Below are 15819 nucleotides of genomic sequence, written 5' to 3'. Positions count from 1 at the left end.
ATGGAAGTGTAAAAGAAAATACCATCTTTTGAACATAATGGAAATGAAAACAAAATGATGTCTGTGTGAAGGTTTTTTAACAGGAGCGTCAATTGTCTGGTATTGAACAAAATAAAAACGGCAAAATCGTCTGTCGATTAGCTAAATAAACATACTGCACTAAAATATTGCATGTTTTCATAAAAACTTGGATAAAATAATCAGCTAAATCATGAATTTCTCTAAATTTGACAATAATTGCAGTGCCATCAGGACTAGATAATCTTTGGTTATCTCGACTATGGGACTGCACTAGATAAACAAAACATCAATCAAAAAAACAAAAATTGTAAATCCTTTGAATAGAATGCAATCATTGTTGTGTTGACACAAGCAAAGTTTTGCAATCAAGTTTGATTTGGTCAGAGTCGCTGTGCAAAAATCCAAAATCGTTCAAAAGAAATGCTATGGTGATTTCTTCTGACTCTACTTGTACTGACAAAGAAAGCTCAGGGCACGATAAAACGATGAAGAATTATTGTACAATAAATCACCTTTCTCAAAAACAATATTTAGATCATCTTAAATCCAACGACTAATGGTTTTAAAAACTCAAAAACACACTTAAAAAAGATATGCAAGAGCATTGAATACCCCTTGTAGGACCAAATGGAATATCTCTTCGGTGAAATGAACCTTAATAAATTCTTAAATAATTTAAGGTACTAGGATTTGATTCAAAAACACCTGCAGGTAACAGCAAAAAATCGTTAAAAAACATAGGTTTGTACGGAACAAATGACAAAATCGAACAATGCTGAATATGGCTGCATGGATGCTAGGCAAAATGTAAGAAAAAATATTTCATCATTGCACCAAAAAGCAGAATTATTTGATTTACCACAACACAAACAAACACACAAAACAGCACAACAGCAAACGATGTTTCAAAACAACTGAACTGAGAGAGTCACTAGAAAATCAAGAGTTACGATATTGATACAGCCAGATCGACTGCGCATTGCCATAAATTTTACCGCAGTGCGTTAGCATCTTAGTCATTCAATCAATTCATATGATTCAGCGATCAAAAAACTAGCGTCAAAACGCCGGTTTAAGCCACAAGAAACTTTGTGACTCGGTGTTGAATGGCACGTTGAGCGCTTAATAAAGCTGTAAACTGTCCTACACATCCAGGTGAAGCTCTTTAGTACAGGTATACGGTTTGTCGTAAATCAAGTGAAGCGCACACATCATTATAGTGTTTCAGGTATTTTTCGAAAAATAACTTTCCTGCAACTTTACCTGAAATAAAAACACTGTTTACAACTCGTTGTTACCCTGTCCAGCTAAAACAATCACTCTATAATTTCATTTTGCAGAAACATTTTTTACAACTGTAATAAAAGGTACCTTACTGCATTTAGTGTAAGAATTACTGACTAAGAATTTTGGTGTAGTCAAAAATGCATTTAGCTACTGTCACGCTTTAGCAAGATGTAATAAACAGCTAGAAAGCCATATACCCAAACATAAAAATAAATAATTTTGGCCAGGATAAAAATCTGTTATACCAAACTGAATAAAAACTTAAAAATAATAGCAATAATTTAGGCTAGCTAGCTAGCTAGCATGAGCAGGACTTAAGCATGTTCCTTAAAAACCTCACTTGTAGCAAAAATCTTGAGACCGGGTTGTTTAAGATTTATACATGGCTAGAAAGCGTGACAAAATTTTGATCCTGGCATGCAAAATATATAAAAAGAACAATGCAAAGCTTTTAAAAAAGAAAATGGCCAGCATTACATTAGATTGTCCACCAAGCAAGCTGTCACCGCTAAATCTTGTACTCCAAAAAATAATGCAAAGAATAACCATGACAACTACGCAACAACGGCGTGAGTGATAGCAAGCACGTTGAACGCTGAAAGGATTGGAAAAAAGCTCGTAGCCAAAATCTGAAAATTAGTAAGTTTAGGATTTGTTGTGGGTAAAAAACGTAACAAAATATTTGTACCTTACCATGAAAACAAATTTTATCAACGTGAACGCCACACAGCTTTAAAAATGGCCGTAATAGCACTAATCAGATTGTTTGTATTCCTTCAACAGCATGTCGGAGCGGCGATAAGAATTGGGCCTCGTGATAGGTCGACAACGCGCTAGCGCTATACAAAATAAATTTGTTGAGTTTTGCGTATAAGAATTATTGATTAAGAATTTTGTTGCATATATGGCAAGCTATGGACAAACTGCGCTTTCACTTCTTCTTGTTAGAGGTAGCTAAAGAGCTAGCTAGATAATCACAACCCAAAAACCCCCAAAAAAACTGAACAATAACTTTAAAAGAATAGAATTAAATAAGGCTACACAGCTAGCTGGCTGGCTTTGATTCTTTCTTATATTCTACGTTTGCAGCCAAAATCTTAAAACTTGGTTGATTAACATTTTATATAAGGCTAGAAAACGCGTTATATTCATCTTAATGTGAAAACATACAGAAAATAAATATTGCTATAGATACAAAGTATGTAAAAGGTCAAAAGAAAGCTTGCAAACCTAACACTAAATAGCATTCGCAGCATGTTTCTGTTTTGTTCGGGTTCTGCCGTGATTCCGAAAATAAGCTGGATGCAACCAAAAAACAGAGGTTTGTATAAATCGGGTTCTGCGCTATTTTTCCAAAAAAAGCTGCGCGTAACCATTGTGAACAGAATATGGCTATTATGATAGAGAAGGGTGCTTAAAAGGAACCGCAAACTGTGCGACACGGTCAGGTGGAGCGCTTTAGTACGGTGTACAGTATGTCGACTTTGGCTAAAAAAACAACGTTTACAACCCGTTGTTACCCAATTATAGCAAAAACAGTTGGCCAAAATTTTTAATTTTCAGAAAAAAGTTTCCGTGAAAGTTCAAAACTTAATCATGACAGCAGGCCGAGAACTCATTATACCCTTTTTAAAAAAAAATCTTTATTGCAACTTCGGTTTAAGTAAAAGCACAGAAAAAAAACAACCGTTACCCGATCCAGCTAAAAAAAGGTCCATAATTGGAGCGCTCTAGTACAGGTATGCAGTATGTCGTAAATCGAGTGAAGTGCGCACAATATTATGGTGTTTCGATTATAACATTTTTTTCAAAAAATCTTTTTTGCACATTTAGCTGAAATAAAACCACAGTATACAACCCGTTGTTACCCTATTTTTTGGAAAATGTCCCGGGTGAAAGTTCAAAATGAATGTTAATCTGGGCTGAGCGCTTAGTGGAGGTAAACAATGTCAGACATTCATTAGGTGTACCCTTGATCGCAAACAACTTTATCGCAACTTCGGTTAAATAGAAACACAGAAACAGCCTGTCGTTAACACTGGGCTGAGCCCTTAATACAGGTATAACGTGTCACACATCCATGTAGGTGCAATACCCTTCTCCAAAAAAATATCTTCCTTCGGTTTGAATAAAAAGACAGGAAACAGCGAAACTAAAAAATCAGTCAATAATTTTATTTTGTGAAAAATTTTTTGTAAAAGTAAACACACAGGTAAAACCTGTTTTTACCCTGTAGCATTGTTTTATTGTGCAGGAAAAGTTCCTGTTGAAGTTCAAAAATAATCGTGAGACCGGACTGAGTCACACATGCGTTTAGGCCTTATACCCTTTTCAAGAACACTGTATTGCAGTTTTGGTTTACAAAACACAGGATACACTCTGTTGAAACTCCGGGTTTAGCCACAAGCAACTGCTTTAGCCCGCGTTAAACACTCGAATGAATGATTAATAAGAACCGTCAACTTTTCCCGCGCTTAAAATTTATTTTCTGGCTGCTACAAAAAAGAGATGTAAGTGCTTTAACCCTGCTGCAATGCTAATAGGATGCTTTGGAGTCTCAGGGGCTACATAATTCATCAAGTGATTTGAATAGCGTAAATACTCGTAGAAATAAATGCGTGCGCAGAGTGGCTGTAAATGCGCCAATACACTGACAACAAATCACATCCGCAGAGCTATTAAATATCGGGAACAAGATTAAAAAACGAAAGAGGCTCTAGGGTGGAGGGAAACTGACAATAAATAACAAAAAAAATCTGAAGATAAAAAATGACTTGCGTTCTTTTTATTTAATTCTCCTAATTTCACTATTCTTTTACTCTTTCCATATATACATATTATACATATTATATTTTCTTGTTGTTATATACAGACGTATGTTTCTATCTACACATAAATATGGTGTCATTGAAAGAAAAGAAACCGCCATGCTCAGCTATATGACTCAGCTTCGAAAAGGACCTTCAAATCGGTAATCTCGGGTCCTTAAAAAATGTAATAGTGGAAAAACAAGATGGATATATGCGCTAGACCAATCGTCTAAAACATCGAACTAGTAGACGCGCTTGGTAGAAGATATATGTTGATCCAAATTTTATGTTATTCACGAGAATTTAGGAGCTTCCCTATCTTTTAGGTTATTTAGGAGATTTTATGTGTCCAGGTTTAGTCACTTTTCATCTACCTAACCCGAAGTCCTAATACGAAAAGTTTAATAATTTAGGCACAACCCAAAATGGCAACACTCAAAAGAAGTTAGAAAAAGCGAAAACGTTTATTCCTACAAAATTTAGACATATTAAAAGAAACTTTGAACATGATCAGTATACTTGTAAAAAGGTGTATCCACAACTCGTACAGCGATGTTAATTTTTAAAGGTAAACCAAGTCAAATATTTTTATAAATAAAAATAGTCATGTTATATAAATACTAGGTAAAAAGAGCTTGTTTGCTGAATTTGTAAGACGTCTCTGAAACGGTGTGAATAATGTGGTTAAAAAAATGAAAAAGCGTTGTTGCCTAAAACTTTGATAGAGGGCCTAAGACTGCACTAAAACGATGCTTTTCTGACAATACTTTAATAAAGGGCGTAAGACTGCACAAAAACGAAGTCGCTTTTCCAAGAAGACCTGATAAGAAGACAGATAAGCAGACAGATAAAAAGACAGATAAGCATACCTGTATTAAGGTCTTCTTGGACCTGAATACCGCCCAATATCTTTTGTTTGTATTTTTATCCTATCACCTGCACTGGTTAGTAATATAGATAAGGACTTTGCCCTTTTGCGGAGTATAAAAAATATGCGAACGAGAATGGAAAAAAGTCTTAAAGAAAAATGTCATTAAACAATAAAGGAATGTCAAATGTTGGCCGCACTGTGTGCAACAGGAAAAACGGAAGAAAAAAATATATCAGGATTCACCTTCTCCAATGGCGAATCAACATCTGTTCTGATGTCGTCAAATAACGACGTATCTGTAAAAAATGGTGGCTGTGTCAATAACGAATCATTTAAATATCGCTTACTCAGCACATTTTCATCCAATGTTATCAAGGCTGGTGAATTATTGTGATGTGTCGCTATTCCATTGGTCAAAACAACCCCTGCATGGCCATGTGAAGGGGGTTTAGTATGTTTGCCGTTCGTAAAGACAGTAGGATGTTTGTAGAGCCTTTTATCTTGATAATGTGTGTATGGAATGTTCACTGACAAAGATGACGACGAATGGTCGTGTTTTGCCGTACATCCTGCGTTGAAACATATTTTACGAGACGTATTACCAACGTTGACCGGGGTTATTTTCAACGATGTTGTTGCTCTGTCGTGCGCGTCTGACTTTTGACGCGCTAGTAACGACTTATGCATGGCGTTTACGCTCGTCATAGTGCTAACACTACTAAATGCTGCCATTAACGTCGACGATCTTGGTGAGATGGTTGCGGTAGGGTTTAAACTTTTGGTCGGAGATAGCAACATGTTAAAGGCGTCAAAGTCAGTCGAAGATAGCTGATTAAGCGTCGGAGAAGTCAGATCACGCCCCAGTTGGCTGCCGGGTTCAAACGGTTCAAAGGAATTCGAACATCGAATAAATTCGTCGTCGTCATCCTCTACTTCACAGTTGCGACGTATATTTGAAAACGAGTCTTCATCGTCAACAGGAGTAGAAAAAGAAGATAAGGAACCAGGAGGTAAATGGAAAGCTTCCTCGGGTGTTAACGTGTCGCTTCCAGAATCTTCCTCCCCGGAAGAGGAATCTTCCGTCGTTTCGGCGTCTTCCGACATCGTCGTAGAATCGTTAACAACGTCCAACACCTTATTTTCATCGTCAACAGATTTTCTCAACGTACTGTTCACGTGAGCATTTAGTTTCTGAGCAGGTTTGTGGGGTATAGAAAATTTCTTTTGCATTTGTGCTTTCAAAGACACTGAAGAGGAAGATTTTTTCATCGTTCTTTTCAGCCTTGTTTTCTTGTTGATACTTGTTTGTTTTGTGTTGACGGATTGTTTACGCTGTTTGTTTTTACAGTGAGTAACCACATCACCCTGGAAAGGCAAGCAACAAAAACATACTTGAGCAGACGAAAATACTAACCACCACCATGGCGCAATAATCCAAAACAAATCTCGTATAGTAATACGTGTATTCAAAATGGTAGCCATATTGTTACTCTATGCTAGGACTGCACGAAATTGCGATGGCCGGGATACATGCGAAGGGTGAAAATCCGACGACCAAAATATATAGGACGGGCAAAACTGTGGATTTTTTACACAGGTTCACGACTAATATCTATATTAATAGCTGTATTTTTTGTTCGTAACGCGAATCCAGTTAACGTAAACGGCTCACAAAATATTTATGTAGAAAAATAGTAAAAGATGTATGTTACAACGATTTGACTAAGATTCCCCGAAATTAGATCACTATTTTGTGCTAAAGATCGCTTAATCGAAAACAACATTTGACTAAATAAAAACTTTAAAATTGGGTTCTAGAATCATACTTTCCGTTTCCAATGAATTTGAGATGTTTCTTCGTCCTGTAGAAAGGATAAGATCGTCGTACAAGCTGATGATGTCTTCTTTGCACGATGCTTAACCGCTTTTGAAAATAAAAGTTGATCCCAGTCTTCGGTGCAATCTGTTTACCCAGTACGTTAAGGGCGAAATTCGTGATAATTCATGCTTTGGTTACATACATTTTGTACTAAGGTTGATGCTTGAACCCGTGCTGGGTTTTTTCCCTTACCAATATATTTTTCGCGGGCAAGCGCTTTCCCATTCGGCAAAAACATCAAGAATATATATTCAATTTTTAACAAAAGACCTCCTTAGTTTTCTAAGTTAAAAAAATAAATAATAATTATTTAATGGACTGTGTGGAATGTTCTCCATGACAAAATATCTCCTGAGTTTTCCAGGTTTTTATGGGTGATGCACACACCCGGTACAGTATCCGGTGCGGTCGGCGGTACACATTTCAAAGATTCAAAAACAGGTGGTTAAATCTAATTAAAAACAAACTACGCTATAATTGCCAAGGAGAATATATGTAACTAGTCGTTAGCCCGTGGAAAAATCCACGGGTTCGCCCGTCCTTTTTTAACCGCATTGCGTGCGTCTCGCTACCTGCGCAGCTAAGCTACCATTTTGCGTGACAGACAACCCTAACGGACGGACGAACGCACAGGCGTATACGGGCATTATAATATAGATTAAAAGATACGATCACTGCAGTATTTCATGTACGGTAGAGCTGCGTTAGGACAACGTGTATTTCCAACCACCATACAACATGGAACTTTATAAACAGCTTGTAGGCGTCTTGGTCTAAAACAAAAACAGTACATGAAAATATTAAAAAACTTTTCTCTTGAAGAGATTACGAAACAGGCTCGACAATAGTGGCTTACACATAAATTAATAAATGTGTGTCTCTGAAACATCTTGGGGCTTTGTATTTCTTTACGTACAAAAATATATATTTGGCAGACCAGAGTTGTGTGAGAAAACAAACACTTGCCCTCCGTCAAGCTGGACAAAACCAAAGCAAGCTTGGTGTTTACTTTTAACCCATAGCTTTTTATTTCACAGTACAACAACAAAACCCGTCGAAATTTATACCAAGTACAAACCTGAAAATCTTTGATGAAAAAGTGCCATTGTTACTTGTGTTCAAAACGTTTGCAGTCTGTAAAGGATCGCATCGTGCAGAAGCTGCAAGCTTTGAAAGGACGGCATACGAGAGTAATCCTGATTCTTGCTTCGCTTTAACCACCTGCTTGAGTTGACCATATTGGTGCTTCAGTTTACACAGTATTTTTCTCTCTTGAAAGGAGATTGAATCAGCACGCCTAAAACGATGCAATTTTCACGTTTAAATATAATTAGTTAAAATATTTATAATGTAAAAAGAAAATAAAACACGGATGAAAGAAATGAAAAGTACTATTAACTTCATGAAACTAAAGCATTCCTCAGAAACGAATAAAATTTGGTTTGCCTTTAAATTAAAAAGCAGTTTCTCATAAACAAATAAAATTGTATACCGATCATTTCTATGACCATTAGGATCTTTTCAAAATTACGAAAGATTGGACAAACATTATCCCAAGGAAAAGGTGAGGTTTGCAAATTCCAACAGTCCTTCGATCCTCGACCCTCTGCCAGCTTTCTTTTTATATCTTTTTAAAAGACATAGGTCTGCAAAGTGTTTAGTTATCACTCAAAGCCTAGAATATCTTACTTGAAACTACTCCTTAACTTTCTAAAATATCCTTAGAATCGTAAAATATAATAAAATTCATTACGGTTATGATCAGAACTTGAATTTTCCACTATGAAATTACTTTTAAGAGAAATCATTGAACAAAGTTTTGACGATTGAAAAAATAGCTTCCTGATTCACAAATTTTCGGATTTCACAAAAAAATTGGAAAATCTGGGTTTTTTAATGAAAGTATTGAATTTTATCACAAGAGATACGTAAAAAATGGAAAATATATTAAATAGCTAGCCTTTTTTGGCTCTCAAGTATATACTTTAGAACATTACAATCTAGAACTGAGGTAAATGGATTTTTAGCGCACATTAGTATTCAGGACAAATTCCGAGCTTCTGATGTTGTCACAGATTTCATCAAAAGTCTTAAAAGGTAAGTTAAAAAATTTAGGACAAATAGGGTTACCTGAACAGTAAAAACAAGAACTCAAATAAAAATGTTAGAACTACCACATCGGTACATACAGCGTATTATGATGGACTCTTTCAGGTGATGCCAGGATGACTGACTGATAAGCATCACTCTTTGAGAATTCTGCACATTCATCGTCGATAACTATGAAAAGATAAAAAAAAATAAGTACTTTTCTCCATTAAAGGTAGTAAGGAGTATAAACAAAACTCCTCTTGCTGAAAAAGAAGATATCGAATAGTACCTATATAAAAAAACAGCAGAATTAACATCCAAAAACTGCGAAATAAAATTAGTTTGTACTTTTTTCTTTATGTATATACAATAGACTTTATTTCTACTGGTTAATTTTCTAAACATGCTGTCCATATAAATTTCTATGGTTGCGATAGTTTCGTCCAATTTTGTTGACAGAGATGCATATAAACTTTGCTTTGATATGCCTTTGAGCTCATTTTAAAAATCATACTACCTATCCTGTTACAATTTATATGTTTTTTATGACCAGTTTAAAAGTTTTAGTTTTTTATAAAGCAAGTCATTAACGAATGAGCCAATATAAATTTTAATCTGCTGATAAAACATAACATTAACGAGGTACTGCGATCAAATGTTTTTTTTGATGTTAATTCTGCTTGACTAATTAAAGAACACCTTACCGTAATAATCCAAAACATTTACATCCCTGGTTGACATTTGTCTGGCATCGCGAAATGCACTCACACTTTTATTCAATGTTTTTTGCTTCCACTGTTCACAACAATGAGCAGAAGTCTTCATCATCTTAACCATTGAAGACTGCCAGTTATCAACTCTTATATTTTCGGCATCACAAATGTCTTTCTCACTGCTACCTTTTTTTCTCTTTCTTTTTTCTTTTGTTGTTGATGCAGCATTCTCTGACTTTTTCTTCATTTTACCAGGTTTCACTTCTTTTCTGGGTTTCGCGATAGGCTTCTTACTTATAGGCTTCTTCTTGTTGCAATGTTTTGGAAGAAGACCAAGAACTTGTAGGTGATTGTTGCAATATCTATAAAAGCATTTTTGTATACAGTCAAACAAGCCTTTCAATTCTCTATCTCAGTTACAATTGATTCCCCCTTTTATCTATTTTTAATACAAGTGCTACCGTGAAAGGCTGCCCCCTCCTCAACACAGCCGAAAGTTAATTTGTAAAAACAAAAAAAGATTTTAGATTGTTGGTAAACTATTGGAAGTTAAACTTCTGTATATAATTTTTTTTATTGAAGTATGCTACCTCTGAAATTTTCAGACCAAAAATTGTAGACATAAATTCTTAATTCTTGCAGAAATTTCCACTGAAATACCTCTTACTTCAAAAACAGGTTTTCTCAAAATGTTTGTTTTATATAAGACTCATAACAAAATAATCCCCTATTTATATATTTATGGTCACATATAATTTGTAAAAAATATATCCTCAAATCTTTTGTCAATGAATCGCAATAAATATATAATCCAGCAAAATCCCTTTACTATACTCTATACATATCTGTGGGCTATAATACAAACTTACATTCTTGTTGCACTTTTCGGGACAGGATTAAAACATTTTTCACCGTTTGATTTAATGGTAAATTCACATTGCTTGAAAGGAGCATGACAATCTTCAAGTATGTGTCTGATGCAAAATCCATAACCATTTAACCTACGCTGTTTGCATAGTTTGCGACTAAAGCTGCAAAGTCGTTTGCCATCAACTGGTGACAAATGAATATTTTTGCCTTCAAACATATTGTTTCACCATGTTTTTCTCAACATTTGCTGCCTAAAAAGATAAAGCCAGTAAACCAATAAATAAAAAATGTATCAGTTACACAGGTCTAACAGATATGTAGCACGTGAGGACGACCTCTTTGTTTAATCCATTATTACTCAGTCATATCCCCTTAATCTAATTTCCTTTAAAGATGGAAAGTATAGCTAAGCGTATATTGAAGAGAAAAATATCACTTTTAATATCGCGAACAAAGATTAGTGCTAAAAAACATATATAAATAACATTGCAAAAAGCCTACTGTTTTTGTCATATTATGCTTTAAAGCGTAGACACAGTAAATTAATCATACTAAAGATCCATCAGCTTTCTTTCCATGAATGGTGCTTTATAAAAAACTACTTGAAGTCCTATGAATTCCATACATTTGTGTTATTTATTTTTTAATATCTTGTTTTCTATTTCTTCTTTATCGAGGAAAGAAATTTTCGCAATTAATTAATTTTTTCAACTGAGAAACCCAACTAAATATTTTTGGTGGAACAAATTTTCCCTTTTGAAAAAATTTGGGCCTACAGTCAAACGGGCTCTCAAGCTGTTTCAGGCAGCCACCTCATAGATGCAGCCAATGACAAATTTTAAAGCACAAATTTTAAAAATTACCTTTGATTAAATTTATGCATAGAATTTAAGACAACCAGATTTCTTTTTCTAAAAATTGGAGATGTGGAGGAATTTTTCGGTGAAGTTGAAGTGCCTTAAAGAGTATAGTGAGTAGCAAATTAGAAGCAACAACTTTCAATTCACAAATGAGATCGGTAACTCAGTCAGTGGAGTGCTCTAAACGCGAATACATGTCAAATGCTGGGATTAGATCTCCAGAAAAGACTGTATTTTGTAGAGCTTCACTAATTTGAGGGATGTTTTGAACCATTGTGTTCAATTTTTGCTTGTCTGCATGTCCCACTCACCAAAATGTATAGAGGGTAGGGTGCAAAAATAAGTGAAGAGGTTTACTTTTAATCATAGAAAAACTGAAAAAAACGGACGGCTGCAGAGCTATATTTTCTTGACCGTACCACACAGGTATACTGTTTTCTCACCTATTTTAATGGAAGCAATTCTGGATTTGGATTTGTGTCAGATGCCAGCTCTTTACCTGACCGTCAAGGGTAAAAAAATATAAAATTGATTATATATATATTATATATATAATCAATTTTATATTTTATTTTTTTTAATATTATATATATATATATCGTAAAACCTATTACTAATATTATTAATATTATCTCCATAACCCATGGTCCATTCTGAAAATAATAGACAAGGTATATCCCCAGATAAGGCGGACATCACAAATATTTGGTGTTAGAGTCACCAGACTGACCCTAGTTTTTGATTGAAATTTTTGGTATACTAAGTTGGAAAAACTACAAAAAAATATTATACGCTTGTTGTCTCTCCACAGCCATTACCCGCCATTATTGTTGTGCTTCGCTTTAAAATGCGAAAGGGGTTCTGAGAACTAGTTAAAAACGAGGTGCCAAAGTTATTATTAAATATCAGCGATTTAATGGCGTGTGTTGATGGCTGAATAGTTGGATACAATTTTTCAAATTTTAAAGTTATCATTCGGCAACCGACCAACCGACTCTATTTTTGGTGTTCAAATGATGTACCCTCACACATCCCACAACAGACAATTCCTAGAGTCTTCTCCTCCCCTTTCGATCTTCTAAATTACCAGAGTGAAAGTTTAAACTGGACTTGCATAACGGAAAACCACCAAGCAGTCAACTGGGAGCGGGAATTCCAAGATCTTGATGTAAAGGACATGCTAAAGAAATTTTACAACATCTGCACCAAGGCATCAAAAACACATGTCCCATCAAGAAAGATAGAACAAACCAACAGAAATAAAATTCCAAGAGAGAGAATAGCACTCATGAGAAGACGAACCAGGATAAACAAACAACTAGTACGCATTACATCGCCATCACGTACTAATAGGCAGAACTCATTCAGATTGAAAAGTCACTACAACTCTCATATAGAAATTCAACCATCATGCAAGAAGAGAAAGCCAAAGAATCAATAAAGCGCAACCCCAAGTTCTTCTTCTCCTATGCAAAAAAAGTTCTCAAAAGTTAAATCCACTGTTGGTCCTCTAATCGACGAGAGTGGAAACTACATCTCTGATTCAAAAAAGATAGCTGACATGCTACTGACGCAGTACTGCAAGATGTTCAGCACACCAAAACAGTACACAAACAAACAAAACCAAAGTCCAAGCAAACCCTCACTACAAAACGTGATATTCGATGAAACGCATAAAGGCAATCAATGAACTCTCAGCAAACTTCTCTTCTGGTCCTGATGGCTTCCCATCAATCCTACTGAAAAAGTGCAAAAACGTCATAGCCACCCCGCTCAAGCTGATTTGGATGAAATCATTTGAAGAAGGAACCATTCCAGACACACTAACCAGTGCTATAATAACCCCAAAACACAAGAGTGGAAGCAAAACTAAAGCTGAAAACTACCGCCCAATTGCCCCAACTTCTCACATCATAAAGGTCTTTGAAAAGGTTGTCCGAAATCAAATTGTGCCATTCATGGAAAAAAATAACCTGTTCAACCGCTCCCAACATGGTTTTCGTGGTGGACGGTCATGTCTGAGTCAGCTTCTTGACCCTTTCGACAACATTCTGCAAATACTCTGCAACAATTCAACAATTCAAAATGTTGTATACCTGGATTTTGCAAAAGCATTTGACAAGGTCGATATAGACATAGTCCCTAAAAAACAGAACCCAATACATCTCAGTAAACGGTCACCACTCATTCACCACAAAAGTCATCTCTGCCGTACCACAAGGAAGTGTGCTTGGACCGCTCATCTTCCTGATCCCTATGGGGGATATAGATCTTTCTGTAAAGGACGCATCACTCTCAAGCTTTGCAGATGATACAAGACTTACAATGAAGATTAGCTCTGAAAGTGACATTGAAAAAATGCAAGCAGACCTAAATTCAGTCTACGAATGAAGTAAACAAAACAACATGTTCAACAATACAAAGTTTGAACTCCTGCAGTACAGAAAAGACCTAGATCTGAAGTCAAAGTCAAAGTACAAAACAACAGCATCAACACAAATCCAACCAAAAACACAAACCAAAGATCTTGGAATACTAATGACAAATGATGCTACCTTCAAATCGCATATACAGTACCGTGAAAAGGTTTGTTAACATTGTGTTCGTGTAACGAGCGTGGTGCACACGAACCATGATAAAATCGTGGTCTTTAAGTATAACAAACATTAAAACATTATATCGTGGCCACCACGCTAATATTATTATCTCCACGAAGGATCGTGTGTTCCACAACTTTCTTCGCGAGCTCCACCATTTTTATAGCCAGTATATATAATTTAATAATAATAAAATCATAGAAAACAAAAAACAACTTACAAGCTGGATTCTTCAAGCCTTTCGATCGCGATCACCAGAAGTTCTCCTACCACTATGGAAATCCCTTGTCATTCCTAGACTTGAGTTCTCCTGTCAACTCTGGTCTCCTCCTAGCAAAGGACAAATCAAGGCACTAGAAGCTCTGCAATGGAGCTACCTGAAAAAATCAACTGTGTACACAGGATGACTTACAATGACGCACTTAAACAGCTCAAATTGTACTCGTTACAACGACGATGTGAACACTATCAAGTCATATACAGTTGGAAAATAGCTGAAGGCATTGTCCCATACCTTCACCCACCCATGCAAACCCATGCAACACAAAGAAAAGGGTGTCTCTTTCAACTACCATCGGTGCTGAACAATTCCACAAGCTTCGCTAAACTACACAACAGCTTCCGTTATCAAGCTCCAAAAACCTTCAACGCCCTCTAAGAAGCATCACTTTATGTCCAGTTTTAAAGTTTAAAACAGCCCTCGACAAGTTTCTCAAAACTCTCCCAGATGAACCTCTGATCCCGGGACAAATGAAGCCTTAGAAAACAGTATAGTCACTGTAGTTCGATCTAATCCTTCAACTACCATCGGTGCTGAACAATTCCACAAGCTTCGCTAAACTACACAACAGCTTCCGTTATCAAGCTCCAAAAACCTTCAACGCCCTCTAAGAAGCATCACTTTATGTCCAGTTTTAAAGTTTAAAACAGCCCTCGACAAGTTTCTCAAAACTCTCCCAGATGAACCTCTGATCCCGGGACAAATGAAGCCTTAGAAAACAGTATAGTCACTGTAGTTCGATCTAATCCTTATCCTCCTCTCTTTTGAGATGGAGTAGAAGAAGAGGAAGAAGTGACTGACGTCGTTCGTCCACGACAGGCGTGAAGCTACAACTTTAAAAGTTAACATAAGTAACATAAGTAAGTAAGTAAATGACTCTAACACCAGATATTTGTGACATCTGCCTAAGGCTAACCATGTAAAATATGCACACCTTACTCTCTCTCCCTCTCTCTTTCACCTCTCTTTATCTCTTTATTACAAGTTTTATCTAGTTTTTTTTTACGTTTATGCACTACTACACTACACAGTAGGGGATAAGGTACATAATGGAAACTGTTCACCCATACAACTTTAGCGATTTGTAAAAAAATTGGAAATATATTTATTAGTTTCTGAATACACAGAAACTGATTTCAGATCATAATTTTTTGCCAAATAGGAAATGTCACTAATAAACATAAAAATATTATATGGAACAGGGGTGTCACTATAAGAGTGTTTATTGAATTTACCCTGTCTCCTCTCACAAAGCTATTTTACCCCGGCGCCGTAGATTAGTGGTTATAGCTCTCGTACTCTGTGCGGGAGACCGGGGTTCGATTCCTCTTGACGGCGATTCAACATGGGCGAGTGAATGTTACCATAGCCCCGGGTTAACCCAAGCCATGTGAGGGAAATAGGGAAGATGGCACACTGTGTGGGCCGTTGGATGTTGCCGGGAGCTGTCTAGTAGAGCGTGGGCCCTAATTGGGTCTGCGTCGCTCAAAATGAGCATTAAATACTCTAGGACTCTCCATCTAAGCCATGGCCCCTCCTG

General features: G+C 36.1%; 1 protein-coding gene across 1 annotated transcript; it reads right to left on the bottom strand.

The window, feature by feature from the left end:
- Window positions 1-4063: 4063 nt before the first annotated feature.
- On the bottom strand, window positions 4064-10843 carry LOC130621880 (uncharacterized). Its single transcript, XM_057437241.1, has 7 exons — window positions 10542-10843; window positions 9664-10034; window positions 9058-9148; window positions 7947-8165; window positions 7538-7641; window positions 6816-6952; window positions 4064-6354 (listed from the first exon to the last, which is right to left on the bottom strand). Exons 1-7 carry the CDS (start codon window positions 10757-10759, stop codon window positions 5170-5172), a joined length of 2325 nt encoding a protein of 774 aa, XP_057293224.1. The 5' UTR covers window positions 10760-10843; the 3' UTR covers window positions 4064-5169.
- Window positions 10844-15819: the final 4976 nt, after the last annotated feature.

Source organism: Hydractinia symbiolongicarpus, chromosome 12 (assembly GCF_029227915.1).
Source record: "Hydractinia symbiolongicarpus strain clone_291-10 chromosome 12, HSymV2.1, whole genome shotgun sequence".
Lineage (NCBI taxonomy): Eukaryota > Metazoa > Cnidaria > Hydrozoa > Anthoathecata > Hydractiniidae > Hydractinia > Hydractinia symbiolongicarpus.
The sequence above is the reverse complement of the archived record's forward strand: the minus strand, read 5'-3'. Positions and strand labels throughout refer to the sequence as shown.

What these genes read in the sequence shown, in the direction of transcription:
- LOC130621880 (XM_057437241.1), bottom strand. Translation starts at nt 10,759, where the DNA reads ATGTTTGAAGGCAAAAATATTCATTTGTCACCAGTTGATGGCAAACGA. An exon ending in CCGAAAAGTGCAACAAGAAT is followed by an intron (nt 10,035 to 10,541) that starts GTAAGTTTGTAT and finishes ATGCTTTTATAG; the next exon opens with ATATTGCAACAATCACCTAC. An exon ending in CATGAAATACTGCAGTGATC is followed by an intron (nt 6,953 to 7,537) that starts GTATCTTTTAAT and finishes CTGGGTAAACAG; the next exon opens with ATTGCACCGAAGACTGGGAT.